The sequence below is a fragment of the Erinaceus europaeus genome, chromosome 7 (assembly GCF_950295315.1).
Source record: "Erinaceus europaeus chromosome 7, mEriEur2.1, whole genome shotgun sequence".
NCBI classification, from domain to species: domain Eukaryota; kingdom Metazoa; phylum Chordata; class Mammalia; order Eulipotyphla; family Erinaceidae; genus Erinaceus; species Erinaceus europaeus.
In genome coordinates, this window is record NC_080168.1 from 92,955,364 (window position 1) to 92,974,525 (window position 19,162).

The 19,162-nt window shown below is 39.2% G+C and overlaps 1 protein-coding gene across 2 annotated transcripts in view; it reads right to left on the reverse strand.

Annotated features, from left to right (window-relative positions):
• Positions 1 to 19,162, reverse strand: part of LGR5 (leucine rich repeat containing G protein-coupled receptor 5) — a 157,545-nt gene that overhangs the window by 62,208 nt on the left and 76,175 nt on the right. For both annotated transcript variants that reach the window (XM_007537593.3, XM_007537592.3), the window contains exon 3: positions 12,381 to 12,452. In XM_007537593.3, coding sequence (XP_007537655.1) covers positions 12,381 to 12,452 — 72 coding nt within the window. The remainder of the gene's footprint in view (positions 1 to 12,380; positions 12,453 to 19,162) is intronic.

Consider the following 19,162-nt stretch of genomic DNA (forward strand, 5'->3'; position numbering starts at 1 on the left):
GGGGGGCTGGAACCGGGATCCTTCTGCCTGTCCTTGCGTTTGGCGCCATGTGCACTTAACCCGCTGCGCTACTGCCAGACTCCCATAATCTCATGTTTTAAAGAGTTAATTTGCCAAATGTGTAGATTAGACAAGGTGAAAATGAGACTAACAGTAGGAGGCTATTAAAAGGTCTCCTTTCTTAAGCGCCGCTATGTTTCTATACAAATTAGTCTTTTATGTATGTGGAGTGTTTGTACCTTTGCTCTCAATTCAAACTCCCCTTGCCCATAAATGGGGACTGCAGAATGGAAACACCTGGCAACCCTTAACTAAAAATATGTCATTGTTACTGGGAAAATGGCATGGAAAAATCTCCATTAGATTCCTTATAATTTGCCACCTTACTCAGAAATGTTTATAATACAATAATCTTGCAGTAAGTATATTAAAAACTTATACCCACACCTCTACCACCCCTAGTTTTTCATGGTCCATGTAAAGCTAGAGGAAGAAAACTATTTTTGGAAAGCAGATATTTTTTTCCTTCATTTTATGGGGGGGTGCAGTTAATGGTTTACAGTGAAGTTGTTGACACATGGGTACTGTTTCTCATCTCCCTGTGAGAGTTCCTTGCAGAACATTCACACCCACAGTTTCTGTCCTTTTACACCATTATGCAACAGGCCCTCAAGGTTCTCTCCACCTCTTCCTCTCCCTCCTTCCCCCAAAGTCCCTTGCTTTGGAGCAATATGTCATACCCAGTCTGAGTTTTCCTTTGAATTTTTCCCTCTCTGTCCTTAATTCTTAATTTCCACCCTTTAGTGAGAGCATTCTGTATCTGTCCATCTCATGTTGGCTAAGCTCACTTAACATGATGTCTTCAAGTTCCAACAAGATGAGGCAAAGGAGATGCCTTCATTTTTAACAGCTGAGTAGTATTCCATTGTGTACAAATGCCACAATTTTTTTTTTTTCCAAAAAGGGTAGGTCTGTTTCTAGTGCTCTGAGAAATCTCCAGATTGTTTTCTATAAGGGTTGGATCAATCTACATTCCCATCAGCAGTGTTCTGTCCCTTTCTCCCCACATCCTCTCCAAAACTTGTTACCACTGTCCTTTTTTAATGTATGCCATTCTCACAGGTATCTCATTGTGGTTTTTTTTTTTTTGTAACAAGTGCACTCAACCAGGTGCGCCACCACCCGACCCTCATTGTGTTTTTTTAAACAAGATTTAAAAAAAATTTAAATTATCTTTATTTATTGGACAGAGACAGTCAAAAATTGAGAAAGAAGGGGGTGATAGAGGAAGAGAGACAGAGAGACACCTGCTTCACCACTTGCAATGCTTTCCCACCCTGCAGGTGGGAACCAGGGGCTCAAACTTGGGTCCTAGTGCATTGTAATATGTGTCCTCAACCAGGTGTGCCACCATCTGGCCCCCTCATCGGTTTTATTTGCATTTCTCTGATTTTTAAAATATTTTATTTATTTATTATTGGATAATAAATAAAAAATCTAAAGGGGAGGGGGAGCTAGAGAGGGAGAGAGACAGAGAGACACCTGCAGCCCTGCTTCACCACTCGTGAAGCTTTCCCTATGTAGATGAACACCGGGGGCTTGAACCTGCATCCTTCCGCACTGTAATGTGAGCGCTTAACCAGGTGTGTCACCACCTGGCCCCTAATTTTTTTTTGGGGGGGAGATTAATAGTTTATAGTTGACCACCTGGTCCCCCCACCCAGAGTTGCTTTTTCTCTATCTCCTCACCAATAGTTGTCTTTTCCTCTTTTGTTGATGTAACCCCATTCTCACAGGTATGAGATGGAATCTCATTTCTCTAATGAAAAGTGAAGTGGTGTCATGCCAGTTTTTCCCATTCTTTATTTTTTTTTAAAAAAACTTTATTTTTATTTTTTAATTTCCCTTTGTTGCCCTTGTTTGATTGTTGTAGTTATTATTGTTGTTTTTATTGATGTTGTTGTTGTTGGATAGGATGAAGAGAAATGGAGAGAGGCGGGGAAGACAGAGGGGGAGAGAAAGACAGACACCTGCAAACCTGCTTCACTGCTTGTGAAGCGACTCCCCTGCAGGTAGGGAGCCGGGGGCTTGAACTCTGCGCCACCTGTGCTTAACCCGCTGCGCTACCGCCCGACTCCCTCTCATTCTTTATTTTATATATATATATATATATATATATATATATATATATATATATATATATATAGACAGACCATAGCACCGCCCCCACCACCCAGGCTACTCCCATGTGGTGCCATGTGAAACTGGAACCTCATTAACTACAAGACGTGTGCTCTGCTTGAGCTATTCCCTACCCCCAGGAAAGCAGACATTTAAAAAATGTTTCTGTTGTATATATTACAAACTTGTATTTGAATTTCAGAAGCAACTTGCTTGATTCTCTCACCTCCATAATCAGAGGCTCTTTTTATTAGGAGGATAACTGGTTCAAGCTCAGGTGTGTCTGACTTCAAAGCTAGAAGAATTTCTCATGGCAACTACAGCACTCTTGTGAGGAATAATGGGCTCAGTGTAGAAATGTTCAGGCTCTTTAATGAGTTTTTAAATTTAGCTACCTCTTGCCTGCTGCCAGTACAATCACCTGGATCTCTTCATGTCTCAGTTGTAGTGACCCCCAACAGGAGTTTGGGACAATTAGCATACGAATGACTTCAGCCTGAGGCAGAGCAGACTGACAAAGGGATATATAAAAGCAAGGACTTGCAGCAGCTTGCTCTCTTGACTGGGTCACTTTCTTTTCTTCTTTTTAAATATTTATTTATTTATTTTCCCTTTTGTTGCCCTTGTTGTTTTTCATTGTTGTTGTAATTATTGCTGTTGTTATTGATGTCATCGTTGTTAGGACAGAGAGAGATGGAGAAAGGAGGGGGAGAGAAAGAGAGACACCTGTAGACCTGCTTCACGGCCTGTGAAGCGACTCTTCTGCAGATGGGGAGCCAGCAGCTCGAACTGGGATCCTTAATCCATTGTGCTACCACCTGACTCCTGACTGGGTCACTTTCATTATGACACTTTCCATTTGGCGTGGCTCCGGATGGATCCTGATCTTTCTGCGTGGTGATCTTGGGTAACTTAGTTTCAGACTTTGGACTGCTGCCTATTTTCCTAGCTAGACTTCTCCCCTCTCATTTACAGTGATTTTATGAATCAGCCTCTTAACCTCATATGAAGCCGCCTATTTTGCACCACCTAGATATTTGCCCTTTACCCCTGTATAAAGCCTTGAATTGTTTAAACCCATTCCCAGTGTCCCGCAGTCAATCCTTTATGTGCCGCAGCCAAAACCCCCTTTTAAGTTAAAGTTACAACATCAGTGACCAGTAATGATAACTTCCACTCAGGGGTCAATTGCTCTAAGGAGCAAAAACATAGAGAACAATACTTGCAAGGATCCAGGTTCAAGCCCCCCATCCCAACCTGCAGGGAGAATGCTTTGGTAGTGGTAAAGCAGTGCTGTAGCTGTCTCCCTGTCTCTCTCCCTATCATTCCCTTGCCCTCTCGATTTCTGGCTGTCTCTATCTAATAAATAAATAAAGATGAAGAGAGAGAAAAAGAGAGAGAGAGAGAACAATACCTGTTGGATGGTAAGCCCTCAACAAAGCCCTTTTTGGTAGGAGTTCATAACTACAATATAATGAATGAGGTTGCACCAGATATGATATTTTAATTAATGAGGCAAAGAGTAAAAGCAAAAAACTAAAATTAGTGCCAATGGCTTTCAAATCTTGGAGATCATAAGAATCTTCCAGAAAAATTGCTGAAACAAATGTAGCTGGGTCCTTATCCATCCTCAAAGTTTCTGATTCAGCAGGTCTAGGTAGGGGTCAGATAATGTGCAATTCTAGTAAACTCACAGGTGACATTAAGATAGTGGATAAGGTCCACTGAGAACCACTTAGCTATGCAAAGTATTTCCTTCCCACCCCCACACGTTTAGAGAGAGAACACCATTCTGGCATGATGTACCTACCAGGAATCAAACTTGGGACTTCACACTTTGAAGTTCTATATTCTACCAGTGAATCACCTTCCTAGGTGCTATACTAAGTAAATCTAACAGAATTTTTAAATTACTGATTTAATATTGACTTACAATTCTAAGATAATAGGGGTATAATCCCACAGTTCCCGCCACCAGAGTTTTATGTCTCCATCCCCATCCACTGGAAACTGCAGTAGTTCTCCCAAGGTTGCAGATATGGGCTGACTTTATATCTGTAACTGTCTATCTATTTATATATCTTTTGCCCATTTTTTCTATGGTCCTGCCTTCACTTCCTTAAATTTTTAAAAAAAATTTATTTTATTTAATAGGTCACAGAGAAATTTAGAGGGAAGGAGATAGCGAGGGAGAGAGACAGAGAAATACTTGCAGACCTGCTTCACTACTTGTGAAGCAGGACTTGAACCCAGGTCCTTGAGCACTGTAATGTGTTGCACTTAACCAGGTGCCCCACCACCCAGCCCCTCCTTCACTTCCTAAGTCACACCCACACCTATTACTACTTCTGAGTGTCCTTCCTTTTTGCCTCTTACAGGCACTGGTCATTCAGTGGTAGAGAATTTCTCGCCTGCCTTTTCCCCTCCGCACTCTCAGATAAGAGGAACACAGTGCCTGGCTTCCTCTGGTGTTTTCCAGATTCACTTCCCTTTCAGTGATGGTACAAAAACAAAATTCCTGGTGACAAACACTTTATGTCCTGATGTAATTGGGGTTCAAAGCCCTCTGGTCTTCTTATCATTTACCCATCTGGGAATATGGACCAAAGTTCTTTTTGGGGCGCAGAAGGTGGGAGTTTTGGTTTCTATAATTGCTTCTCTGCTGGACAGGAACATTGGCAGGTTGATCAGTAGCCCTAAGCCCTAACAGAATATTTTCACCTTTTATTTTATTTTAACTTGAGGCTACATTGAATTTGGAGATAAGTTCTAAGTTTTAAGTGGGAAAAAGTATTAGCATCCTTAGGCCTTGCTCATTAATCTGCATAACAAAAATATAACAAGATCATCTGACTAATAAGGCATGTGATAGATAAAATAGGAAGGTATTTATAGTATGTACAAATGCACATACTTTCCAATGTACAAATAGGAACTCATACACAAATATAATGTGAAAAATATTTAAAAATTATCTTTATTTATTGGATAAAGACAGAAAGAATTGAAAGGGGAGGGGGAATAGAAATAGGGAAGGAGGGAGTCGGGCTGTATTGCAGCGGGTTAAGCGCAGGTGGCACAAAGCACAAGGACTGGCGGAAGGATCCCGGTTCGAACCCCGGCTCCCCACCTGCAGGGGAGGAGCTTCACAGGCGGTGAAGGAGGTTTGCAGGTGTCTATCTTTCTCTCCTCCTCTCTGTCTTCCCCTCCTCTCTCCATTTCTCTCTGTCCTATCCAACAACGACAACAACAATAGTAACTACAACAATAAAACAACAAGGGCAACAAAAGGGAAAAAATAAATAAAATAAATATTTAAAAAAAAAAAGAAATAGGGAAGGAGACAAAGAAACACCTGCAGACCTGCTTCACCTTCCCCCTGCAGGTGGGGAGAGGGCTTGAACCTGGGTCCTTGTGCACTGTAACATGTGTGCTCAGTCAGGTGTGTCACCACCTGGCCCCTGGTGTGAAAAATATTTGGGTATAATGGTTGAAATTCTGTTTTATAAGAAATACATTGTCATTTATAGTCCAAGTTACTCAAGTAATTTTATTGTATCAAACTTATCGGTGATTTCCACTAAAGTTTCACACATTAAGAGCCTCCAAGTGTACTGGTTCCTTGTGAATCAAGACATTTCATACTTCACCTGTCAGTGTGGGAAAATGGAAAACTACAGCTTAAACCTCACATTTTTGAATAATTTACTTGAGTATCAAAAGTGTAGGTGTCAGGCAAGGGGGTCCAAGGTACAATGCCTGTCTTGTATGCTTGAAGCTCTGGGTTCAATCTTAGGTATCATATGCAAGCAACAAGAATTCCAAAGGTAGTAGAGTAGTGCCACCTACTCTCTCTCTCATACTAAAAAGGAAAAAAAAAAGAGGGGGGAGGTTGGAGGTGGTTCAGTGGTAAAATGTATGTGTGAAGGGGCCAGGTGGTGGCACACCCGGTTAAGTGCACACATTTCAGTGTGTAAGGACCCAGGTTCAAGCCCCTGGTGCCCACCAGCAGTGGAAAAGCTTCACAAGTGGTGAAGCAGGGCTGCAGGTGTCTCTTTCTGTCTCTTTCCCTCTCTCTCTCCCCCTTATGTCTCAATTTCTCTCTGTCTCTATCAATAATAAGTAAATAAAAAATATTTTTATGGGGTCAGGCACAATGTAGGAAAAAAAAAAGAAAGCCAAGTAAAATGTTATACTTCTAGAAATTACACTGTTTATTATTGTTGTTTTAAAATTTTTTATATTTATTTATTTTCCCTTTTGTTGGCCTTGTTTTTTAATTAGTGTAATAAATAACCTTTTTAAAAAATATTTTATTTATTTACTAATGAGAAAGATAGGAGGAGAGAGAGAGAACCAGATAACACTCTAGTACATGTGCTGCCAGGGACTGAACTCGGGACCTCATGCTTGAGAATCCAATGCTTTATCCATTGTGCCACCTCCCAGACCACACTGCCCTTGTTTTTTTATTGTAGTTATTGCTGTTATTGATGTCATCGTTGTTAGATAGGACAGAGAGAAATGGAGAGGGGAGGGGAAGACAGAGAGGGAGAGAAAGATAGACACCTGCAGACCTGCTTCACCGCCTGTGAAGCTACTCCCTTCCAGGTGGGGAGCTGGGGGCTTGAACTGGAATCCTTAGGCCGGTCCTTGCGCTTTGCTTAACCCACTGCGCTACTGCCTGACTCTGATTTATAATTTTTATTGAAGTAGTTGGCTTAAAACATTATATAGTTACAAGTGTACAACATTATAATTGGACATCTGCATAAGCTGTACTATAGTCACCACAAAAAATTTGGTTCGTATTCACTATCACACAGTTGATGAATACAAGAGATATTTAGATAACTTTCTTTCACTAAGAGAGGCAAACTTATTCAGTGGCTATACTTACCTGGCTACAGAAAATGGGAACTACACAAACTTTAAATGATAAAATTTAAAGTAACTCCAAATTACCCTGCAGTGATTTGACTGCTTTTTCAAATATTTGTTTTAGTAAAGCACTAAATACATGATTTAAAAAATCACTTAAGTTATGACCTTACCTTAGAGAGCTTTTGTCTGTTTGCAAACAACAAATAAGAATGCTATCTTCATTATATCTTATAAGTCTCCAGTGAATTAATTAAAAGTTCTCTTTTTGTTTAAGATATTCCAGTGGGAGACAAAACAATGAAAGGGTTTACAACACTTTGGGGTGCAATTAAAACAGAAAGTATTCACAGTGTGTCTGCTGATTTCTTTCACAAATATTCTTCTATGCAGGGCAGAAGAATATACAATGAACTGAATTTCACTTAGGCACATATAACTTCATTTTTATCATGGGTAGGAAAAGAAAATGAAATGTGTTCTCTAGAGAAAAAGGATGACTTGATAAGAGTTAAATTATTCACTTTATTTTATTTCATTTTATTGCCTCCAGGATTATTGCTGGGGCTTGGTGCTGGCACTACAAATCCACTGCTTCTGGTAAACATTTTTTTTTTCCATTTTATTACATAGGATGGAGAGAAGTAGCTGGGGGGGGGGAGTAGAGAGGGAGGGAGACAGAGAGACACCTACAGACATGCTTTACCACTCCTGAAGTGTCCTCCCTGCAGGTAGGAAATAGAGGCTTAAGCCTGGATCCTTCTGCGGCTCCTTGCACTTAGTACTAGGTGTGCTTAACCAGGTGCACCACCACCTGGACTCCTTTATTATTATTTATATTTTTTATTATCTTTATTTATTGGATAGATACAGCCAGAAATCAAGAGGGATAGGCGAGATAGAGAGGGAGAGAGACAGAGAGACACCTGCAGACTTGCTTCACCACTTGCAAAGCTTTTCCCCTGTAGGTGGGGACCAGTGGCTACAACCCAGGCCCTTACACATTGTAACATGTGCACTCAACCAGGTGTGCTATCATCGCCTGGCCCCCTTCCTAATTTTTATTTTATTTTATTTTTTTTTTACAGACTCCCTAAGCTACTCTAGTGGTATATTTGGGTCATCTTTTACTTTTCTTTACCAGTAGGACTAAATGACAATAGGTGCAGTGAACCAGATGGAGATAAAATTAAGTAACTTAAAAAAAATTCTTTATTGGGGATTAATGGTTTACAGTCAACAGTAAATACAGTGGTTTGTACATGCGTAATATTTCTCAGTTTTCCACATAACAATTCAACCTCCAGTAGGTCCTCCTCTGCCATCATGTTTCAGGACCTGAGCCTTGCCCCCCTACTCCAGAGTCTTTTACTTTGGTGCAGTGCACCAAGTCCAGTCCAAGATCTGCTTTGAGTCCTCCCCCTTTTTTTCTTTTCTTAAAAAAAAATTTGTGTGTGTGTGTGTGTGTGTGTGTGTGTGTGTGTGTGTGTGCGTGCCTCCAGGGTTATTGCTGGGGCTCAGTGCCTGCACTACGAATCCACTGCTCCTGGAGGCCGTTTTTCCTATTTTGTTGCTCTTGTTGTTACCCTTGTTGTTATTATTATTGTTGTCATTGCTGCTATTGTTGTTGGATATGACAGAGAGAAATCGAGACAGGAGGGGAAGACAGAGAGGAGGAAAGATAAGACACCTGCTTCACCGCTTGTGAAATAACCCCCCTGCAGGTGGGGAGCTGGGGGCTCGAACCAGGATCCTTACGCCAATCCTTGCACTTTGCGCCATGTGTGCTTAACCCACTGTGCTACCGTCCGGCCCCCGTTTTTCCACTTCTGTCTGTGAGTGCGACCATCTCATATTCATCCTCCTCTTTCTGACTTAACTCACTCAAAATGATTCCTTCGAGCTCCATCCAAAAAATTAAATAACTATAATTCCTGATGGCCTGACCCTTAGGTATTATACCCTCTTCTTTGTTCTGTGTTTACTTATTAAGTGACTGTTGAGGTTTTATTCTGAGTCCATGTGGGAGTGGAGAATCCTGATAAAAAATATTCAATACAATAAGTAATTTCTTTTTCATTGTGACTTTTGAACTTTTTATAAAAAACATACGGGTGGTCTGGGTGGTGCAGTGAATAGTGTTGAGTCCTCATGCCTGAGTTTGAGCCCTAACATCATAAAATGTTCAGCTTCATGGGGGGGGGGGGATGGGACACAGTCTTTTGGTGGTGGGAATGGTGTTTATGTACATAATAAAAAAATAAAATAAAATGTCGGAGGTATGCTCTGGTTCTCTCTTTCAAGTAAATATATAAAAAAGTAAACAAATCTTAAAAAAAAAACAAGAAAACATTTGGAAGAGTTTCATGAAGGGAGTCAGAAAGCTGTCTTATTTAGCATTTTGCCTCTAACCCTAACCCTAACCCAATTTTCTCTTTAATAAAAAATATTACTGTGGTCTGGGAGGTGGTGCAGTGGAAAAAGCACTGGACTCTCAAGTATGAGGTCCTGAGTTCGATCCCCAGTAGCACATATACCAGAGTGATGTCTGGTTCTTTCTCCTCCTGTCTTTCTCATAAATAAATAAATAAATAAATAAATATTTAAAAATAAAAAAATATTATTTATTTACAGCTAATGTGGAAGGATAGTCAGAATTCAAGTTAGATGTAAGGAGAATTGCTTGTTCTGAGCTGAGCAACACATCATAGGACAGCTTACTGAATGCCAATCATCCTGAAAATCAGTGCATCTCTCTCCTAATTTCCAAAACACTCTGTAGTATGTAGAACAATCATGGTTGAGAACTATTGCTCTAATTCCAAAATTCAGTTGACCCTTGAACAACTAGGGTTTGAATTATGTATATCCACTTACATGTGGAGACTTTTCAATATAGTATAGCAATAAAAATGAATTTTCTTTCCCTTATGATTTTATTTTTAAATTATTATTATTATTATTTACCACTAGAGTTATTGCTGAGGCTTAGTTCCTACATAATGAATCCACCACTTCAAGTAGTTAGTTTTCTTCCTTCCTCTCTCTTTTTCTTTCTTTTTTTTAAAATTTATTTTATTTATTTATTCCCTTTTGTTGCCCTTGTTGTTTTATTGTTGTAGTTATTATTGTTGTTGTCGTTGTTGGATAGGACAGAGAGAAATGGAGAGAGGAGGGGAAGACAGAGAGGAAGAGAGAAAGATAGACACCTGCAGACCTCCTTCACCGCCTGTGAAGCGACTCCCCTGCAGGTGGGGAGCTGGGGTTCGAACCGGGATCCTTATGCCGGTCCTTGTGCTTTGTGCCACCTGCGCTTAACCCGCTGTGCTACAGCCCGACTCCCCCTTTTTCTTTCTTTTTAAAAAATATTTATTTATTCTCTTTTGTTGCCCTTGTTGTTTTTCTTTCTTTCTTTCTTTTTAAAGAATTTATTTATTTATGAGAAAGATAGGAGAGAGAGAAGGAACCAGACATCACTCTGGTAAGTGTGCTGCCGGGGATTGAACTTGGGACCTTATGGTCGAGAATCCATTGCTTTATTTGCTGTGCCACCTCCCGGACCTCTCTCTTTCTCTCTCTCTTTTCCTGCCACAAGGATTATTGTTGGAGCTCAGTGCTGGCATTATGTATCCACCATTCCCAGTGGCCTTTTTAAAAAAATTCAAATGTTTATTTTATTTAACAGGATAGAGAGAAATTGAGAGAAGAGGGGGGTATAAAGAGGGATAGAAAAAGATAGACACCTGCAGACCTGCTACATCACTGCTTGTGAAGCAGCTCCCCTGCAGGTGAGGTGCAGAGGCTCTAACCCGGGTCCTTGTGCCTGGTAATATGTGTGCCTACCTGGGTGGGCAACCTCCTGGCCCCCTCCCCCTTTCCTTTTCTTTGATAGGATAGAGAAATTGAGAGGGGAGTGGGAGATAGAGAAAGGTACAGAGAGGCACCTGCAGCACTGCTTCAACACTTGTGAAGCTTCCCCTCCACAGGAGGAGAGTGGTGAAACTAGGTCCTGCCCTCAACTGGGTGCACCACCACCTAGATCTCTCCTTATGATTTTTCTTAATACTGTTTTCTTTCCTTTAGCTGACTTTATTTTAAGACTACAGTAGATAATACATATAATAAACCAAATTTGACTTAAAACAACAGCTTATAGTATCAATAAAACTTCTGGTCAGCAGCAGGCTATGTTTATAGTTAAGTTTTGAGAAAGTCGAAACTATTAAGAAGCTTTGACTGTTTAGGATTCAGTGTCTCTAGCCTCCATGATGATCCATTCACTGAATTTTTGAAATACTTAAAGACTGAATTTCCTTGTTCAGTACTGCATTATAAAGTGAGCAAAACAAAGAAGGATGAACCAAAGGCATGGCAGGGGTCTTGCTCCTCTTGAATCCCCTTCACATTGATAGCAATTTAGTTGAACAGCAAGTCTGGGCATGCCATTCTTTTGTTCACTTCTCTTCCTTGCATCCTCATCATGCTCAGGATATAACAATGTCTATGCTATTTTGACACGGTATATGAGGGCTGTGTGAGCAGGACCATCTCTATCTTTTCTGGCTTACTTAGTGCATCATAAGGAAATTCAAAGATTATCTTTGAAAATGGCTGCTGGCTGGGGAGTTTGACTCAGCATGTACAACACAAAGCTCACTGGCAGGAGGTCTGAGGTTCAGTCCCCAGAACTGTAATGACAGAGAGGTGCTTTGGTCTGTGTATTTCTCTTTCTTGAATTAAACAAATAAATGTACTGCTTTTAAGAAAGAAAGAGAGAAAGAAAGAAAGAAAGAAGGAAAGAAAGAAAGGAGGGAAAAAACAAAGAAGGAAAGGAAAGAAGGAAGAAAGAGAGAAAGGAAGAAAGATAGAAAGAAAGGAAATCCTTTTTGGAGTTATTTAAATAAAAGAATGGTTTGAAGTTGTGATCCCATTATATCAACATCATTGTGATTTATATTTATATGATGATTTAAATGATTCAAAACACTCTCCCCCACTTCATAACACAAAGAGAAAGGGAAATATCCTTTCAGAGGTTGAGCTGGTAAGCTGGTTATTTAAGGGTAAACAATTTTTAGATACTTAAGTTATAAAAGTGGAGATGAATATTCAACATACACACACACACACACACACACACACACTCACACACACAGATTCAATCATGTGTAACACAGTTCTGTGGAACCAAGGAGGGCAAACTTGAGTTAATGTGAATTAACTCATGGTGTTGAGACCAGCTTAATCTTTACAAATTAATTAGTATCCACTTGACACCAAAGTCAGAAATACAGGAAAGTAACCCCTGGTTTACTTACAGAACTTTAAGACTGTAAAGGCCAGCAAATGCTCCTTTGGGGATATAAGTCAAAGCATTTCCAGCAAGTCGTCTGTGGATTTAAAGGGAGAAAAGAAAGAGTGAGGGTAGTTTTCTCCATGTGGAATTCATTTAGCTGTTAAAAACTGTAATACAATTATGTTCAAACCACAAATACCAAAAGCAATAGTAAGCGAACTTTGTTTTGTTATATTTTGTGAAAAATTTTTAGCTAAAAAAATGCTGGCAAATGAAGTAATAACTAAGATGAAATATAATGTATTACTTTTTTTTTTACAATAAATCATATAATAGTTTATAGCATGTATGTATTTACTTTAAAAACAATTATACAAAAACTAGCACCATAAATTCACAAAATGACAAAATGTGACTGTCATGTGATTTTTAAAAATTACTCCTTATAAATACACTGGTTAAACATAGCAATATTTCTTTTGCAATATAGCAAAAAAAATTGCAGATGATAGTTTTTTTAAACTTGAATTTAAAAGGCTAAGGGGAGCTTAATTAATTTAACATGCTTTAATTGAGCAATGCCCTAATAGATGGAAGACAATAGTCAAAGAGTTTTTAGAATGGGAGAGATTCACGTGGTTTATTTCATGGAACATTTTGACATCATTAAATAATTATGTGCAAAAAGCCCCTTTAAAACCTTTTCTTTTTCTTTTCTTTTTTTTTTTTAAACCAGAGCACTATCTACTCCCATCCTTTAAAATCTTTTTCTTTTTTTTTAATATTTATTTATTTCCTTTTTGTTGCCCTTGTTTTTTAAATTGTTGTTGTAGTTATTATTGTTGTTGTTATTGATGTCATCGTTGTTGGATAGGACAGAGAAATGGAGAGAGGAGGGGGAGAAAGAATGGGGGAGAGAAAGATAAGACACCTGCAGACCAGTTTCACCGCCTGTGAAGTGACTCCCCTACAGGTGGGGAGTCGAGGGCTCGAACCGGGATCCTCACTCTGGTCTTGCACTTTGCATGACGTGCGCTTAATCCACTGCACTACCGACCGACTCCCTAAAATCTTTTTCTAAGAGGGAATTGGTACATACAGATCAACAAGGTCTGGTGCCTAAAACACTGGGCACATTTTTGGCAGTCACATTAAAGTCATAACCTCAGTTCCAAAAACAGAAGCCCCTAAGAACAAGAGTGACTCACTCAGAAGAGTACAGAAACTTTGAGGAGCACTCTCTTCTTTCTCTCTTCCTTAAGAATTTATTTATTCATGAGAAAGATAGGGGGAGAGAAAGAACCAGCTATCACTCTGGCACATGTGCTGCCTGGGATTGAACTCGGAACCTCGTGGTTGAGAATCCAGTGTTTTATTGGATTCTCACTGCGCCACCTCCCGGCCCACAAGGAGCTCTCTCCATCATTGAATAGTAGGTAGAACTGGTAATCAAACTTTCTTGGAGGTAGATGTTTGAGTGACATGGCCCATTCAACTAGTGCTTATCCCTGAAGGGCCCAACTTGAGTCTCGAACTTATTCATTTATTTAACATTGCTTTTCTTTCTTTCTGTCTTCTTCTTCTTCATTCTTCTTCTTCTTCTTCTTCTTCTTCTTCTTCTTCTTCTTCTTCTTCTTCTCCTCCTCCTCCTCCTCCTCCTCCTCCTCCTCCTCCTCCTTCTTCTTCTTCTTCTTCTCCTTCTCCTCCTCTTCCTCCTTCTTCTCTTTCTCTTCCTCCTCCTCCTCCTTCTTCTTCTCCTTCTTCTCCTTCTCCTCCTTCTTCTCCTTCTCCTCCTCCTCCTCCTCCTCCTTCTTTTTTTAATGGAGTAGAAGATAGCATATGGCTATGAAAAGAATTTAATGCCTAGGGCTCTAAAGTTCCAGGCTTACTCCCCTATACCATCCACTGTAAACCAGAGTTGAGCAGTGCTCTGGTTTCTCTCTGTATTTCTCTTCTCATTAAAATAAAGTGATATATATATATATATTTTTTTTGATAGAGGCAGATAAAAAGAGGAAAAGAGACAATAGCACTGAAGCTTCCTTCAGTAAGGTAGAGGTTGTACTCACACTTGGGTTGCCATACATGGCAAAGCAATATACATTTATACCAAGTGAACGATTTCAATGGTCCTCCTCCTTCTTTTCTTCTCCCCTTCCACCTCCTCTTCTTCTTTGCCCCATCCTCCTTTTTTAAAAAATATTTTTATATTTATTTATTTATTTTCCCTTTTGTTGCCCTTGTTGTTTTTTATTGTTGTTGTAGTTATTGTTGTTATTGATGTCATTGTCTTTTACTTTGGTGCAATACTCCAATTCCAGTTCAGGTTCTACTTGTGTTTTCGCTTTTGAATTATGATTTTCTAACTTGTTTTCAGTTTGGGCCTGTTATACCTCTCTCTCCCATTGATTTTTGTTCTGCTAGTGTTTTCATGCCTGCACGATTCCATTCCTTCTGACAGATTTTTTTTTTTTTAAGCTGGAGGGTGAGAAACAGAGACAGGAAAGACACCATGATACTGTCCTAGCACAACCAAGTCCTGGCACAGTGTGTGCTATAGTGGGTGAGCTACCTCCCAGTCCCCAGATGGGTTTATTTTAAAATTTCAGATTAGTCTTTGTATTGCATTCTTCCTGCTTTCTTCATGGTGCCCAAAACAGTGTTTTTAAAAGTATAAATAAATTTAGTGCCTCAGGACAGAATTAAGAAAAAAAAAAACCACTGGAAAAACAGTAGGGCACATTTTCTACTCTACTAAAAAGCATTGTTTTATAAATTCTTTCTTTGTAAATATATTTATGAAACAGTATTGATGGGAAGAAATTAATTTTTTTCCTGAATATAGTCAGAAAAGTCTGAAAAGTTCCTAGCCCAGGGTATAGCAGGAATTCAACAAAGATGTTACTCAAGTGTAATATAATTTGACCAGGGCAATTTCAGAGGTGTTTGGTTTCCTTATTTCCTATGAAGATCTCTTACCAGAAAACCTTTGTGAGACCATCACACTGATCTTCACCTGGGCTCCCCACATACATTCTCTTCCTACTCATCCTAAATCCACTGGTGGCCATCGGAAGGTCAGTTTCTGTCTTATCACTGTCCTATCTGAAACTCTTTGTGAGTTCCTCTTACAGGTGAAAAGAAATGCAAAGAATGGTGGATGGCCATCTTTTGAAAGGACTGCTTATTGGATTAAGGTAGACTCTCTTGGTTGATGATGATCACAGATGGCTTCACTGACCAGATTAAATTGATCAGCAACCATTAACCTACTTCAAAAAATAGATTTTCAAGTTCTATAATGGTGGCAAAATAGGGTCTTACAGCAACTTTTACTGTTGATCTAGTATTAGATGATTTCAGAGGCACTGCTTTTGGCTCTTTAAGGAGAAAGGAAAAAACATTTACTTGCCTTAGTAATTAAACTGTTGTTAATGTATATGTCTGTTACATTTCCAGAAACATAGCTCATTTTACAGAAATTGCTTTTCTTTTCTGAGCAAGGATTTTCAGAGCCTCTGACCTTTCAGAACTAATCTGTGAAATCAATGACCTATATTATCAGGGGACTTTGTCTTAAATCAAAGGAATTTATGATATGCTATTAGCTATTTTATGGGTGAGTGAGATCTATTTCATTGGTGAAAACAATTTAAGGAAATCATTGCATCCCTTTTTACTTCTGAGATGATTTTAGTAATTTAAAAACTAAATACATGGGTAGGGGAGATAGCATAATGGTTATGCAAACAGGTATGAGAGCCTGTTTGCATAACCATTGGCTCCAAAGCCATGAGGCTCCAAAGTCCCAGGTTCAATCCCCCACACCACTACAAGCCAGAGCTGAGCAGTGCTCTGGTGTTTCTCTCTGTGTCTCTCTCTGTCTACCTCTCTCAAAAATAAAATAAATAAAATGTTTTTTTTTAAAATCTAAATACATACTATAGAAAAAAGGACTTTTGTGGGAGTCGGGCAGTAGCACAGTGGTTAAAGTTAAGCACATGTGGCACAAAGCTCAAGGACTGGTGTAAGGATCCCGATTCAAGCCCCCGGCTCCCCACCTGCAGAGGAGTCGCTTCACAGGTGGTGAAGCAGGTCTGCAGGTGTCTTTCTCTCCCCCTCTCTGTCTTCCTCTCCTCTCTCCATTTCTCTCTGTCCTATCCAACAATGATATCAGTAACAACAACAATAACTACAACAATAAAACAACAAGGGCAACAAAAGGGAATAAATAAATATTAAAAATATTTTTAAAAGGTTTGTAAAAGAGGGGTGCCGGAAGATGGTGGACTGAGAAGCTGCTAGTGGCTTGAGCTCTGACCACATCTCCTGGAAACGGTAGGATTTTCTGCCTTTAGCAGGCCAGCCAATAAGGGGTCCTAGCGGTGACACCAAGGAGGTGACTATAACTTAATTTGGGTTAAGAATTAGAGTAGGGAAAAAAGGGGGAAAAAAAATTTTTGCTTCAGTTACTACTGTAATTCCTGAGGTTGGTGAGTGCAATTGTCATAAAGGTATTTAGTACAGGGTTACTTGTACTCAAGACACAACAAGTGAGGAACATCAGAGCATAAAAAAAGAAACACATAAATCAAAAAAATGGGTACATCAAAAACAAATAAAACTGCTACTCCAATGAATGAAGACAAGAGCCCAGAAGAAACTATAAATCAGCCAGAAGTAACCATAGATAAGAAAAGTATGCAAGCAATAATAAACTTATTAATCACAGAAATGAAAACAACATTGGAGAAAAGAAATGGCAGTATTAGGGAAACAACAGTTGAGACCCCCAAGGAAAATACTGATTATCTTGAGGCAATTAGAGAACTGAAAGCTGAAATAGCTGTAATGAAGAAAGAAGCTGAGGCAAGGGAAAGCAGACTAACAGAAGCAGAAAACAGAATTAGTCAGACAGAGGATGAGTTAGAGAAAACTAAGAAAGAGGTGAAAGAGCTTAAAAAGAGATTGAGAGGCACTGAAAACAACAACAGAGACATATGGGATGATCTCAAAAGAAGTAACATTTGTATAATTGGCCTGCCAGAGGAAGAAAGAGAGGAAGGGGAAGCAAACATTCTAGAGGAAATAATAGAAGAAAATTTCCCAGACCTGAATAACAGAAAGGACATCAAGATTCAAGAGGCCCAGAGAATACCAAACAGAATCAACCCAGATCTGAAGACACCAAGACACATCATAGTCACAATGAGAAGAAGTAAGGATAAAGAAAGGATCCTAAAGGCTGCAAGAGAGAAACAAAAAGTCACATACAAGAGAAAACCCATAAGATTATCTGCAGACTTCTCCACTCAAACTCTAAAAGCCAGAAGGGAGTGGCAAGATATCTATCGAGCCCTGAATGAAAAAGGGTTTCAACCAAGGATAATATATCCTGCCAGACTTTCATTCAAACTAGCTGGAGGGATCAAAACCTTCTTTGATAAACAACAGTTAAAGGAGGCAACCATCACCAAGCCAGCCCTGAAAGAGGTTCTAAAAGACCTCTTATAAACAAGAACATCACTATAATACTTGCAATATATCAGAGCAAACAAATTTTTTTTTGAACAATGGCACTACAATAAATTAAATCCATAATATCAATAAACGTCAATGGCTTAAACTCACCCATCAAAAGGCACAGGGTGGGGGGATGGATCAGAAAACATAACAGAAATGAAAACAAGAATCCCATCTGTCACAACAAGATAAACACAGACTTAAAGTGAAAGGATGGAAAACTATCATACAGGCTAACGGACCACAAAAAAGGGCAGGAACAGCCATTCTCATCACAGACACAATAGATTCTAAATTAAATAAAGTAATAAAAGATAGGCAAGGACATTACATAATGATTAGAGGATCAATCAGCCAAGAAGACTTAACAATTATTAACATCTATGCACCCAATGAGGGACCATCTAAATACATTAAGCACCTACTGAAAGAATTTCAAAAATACATCAATAGTAATACAATAATAGTGGGAGATTTCAATACCCCACTCTCACACTTAGACAGATCAACAAAGCAGAGAACCAATAAAGATACAGAGAATTGAATGAAGAGATTGACAGACTAGACCTCTTGGACATTTTCAGAGTCCTTCACCCCAAAAAACTGGAATACACCTTCTTTTCAAATCCACATAACACATACTCAAGGATAGACCACATGTTAGGCCACAAAGACAGCATCAATAAATTCAAGAGCATTGAAATCATCCCAAGTATCTTCTCAGACCACAGTGGAGTAAAACTAACATTTAACAACAAACAGAAAATTATTAAAAGACACAGAATTTGGAAACTAAACAACATGCTCCTTAAAAGCCACTGGGTCAGAGACTCACTCAAGCAGGAAATTCACATGTTCCTGGGAACTAATGAAAATGAAGACACAACCTATCAAAACATTTGGGACACAGCTAAAGCAGTACTGAGAGGGAAACTTATAGCCATACAATCACATATTAAACAACAAGAAGAAGCTCAAATGAATGACCTTACTGCACACCTCAAGGACTTAGAGGAAGAGGAACAAAGGAACCCTAAAGCAACCAGAAGGACAGAAATCACTAAAGTTAGAGCAGAAATAAACAACATCGAAAATAAAAGAACCATACAAAAGATCAATGAAGCCAAATGTTGGTTCTTTGAAAGGTTAAACAAAATTGACAAACCCCTAGCCAGACTCACCAAACAAAAAAGAGAGAAGACTCAAATTAATAGAATTGTAAACGATGGAGGAGATATCACAACTGACACCACAGAAATCCAGAGAATCCTGCGAAACTTC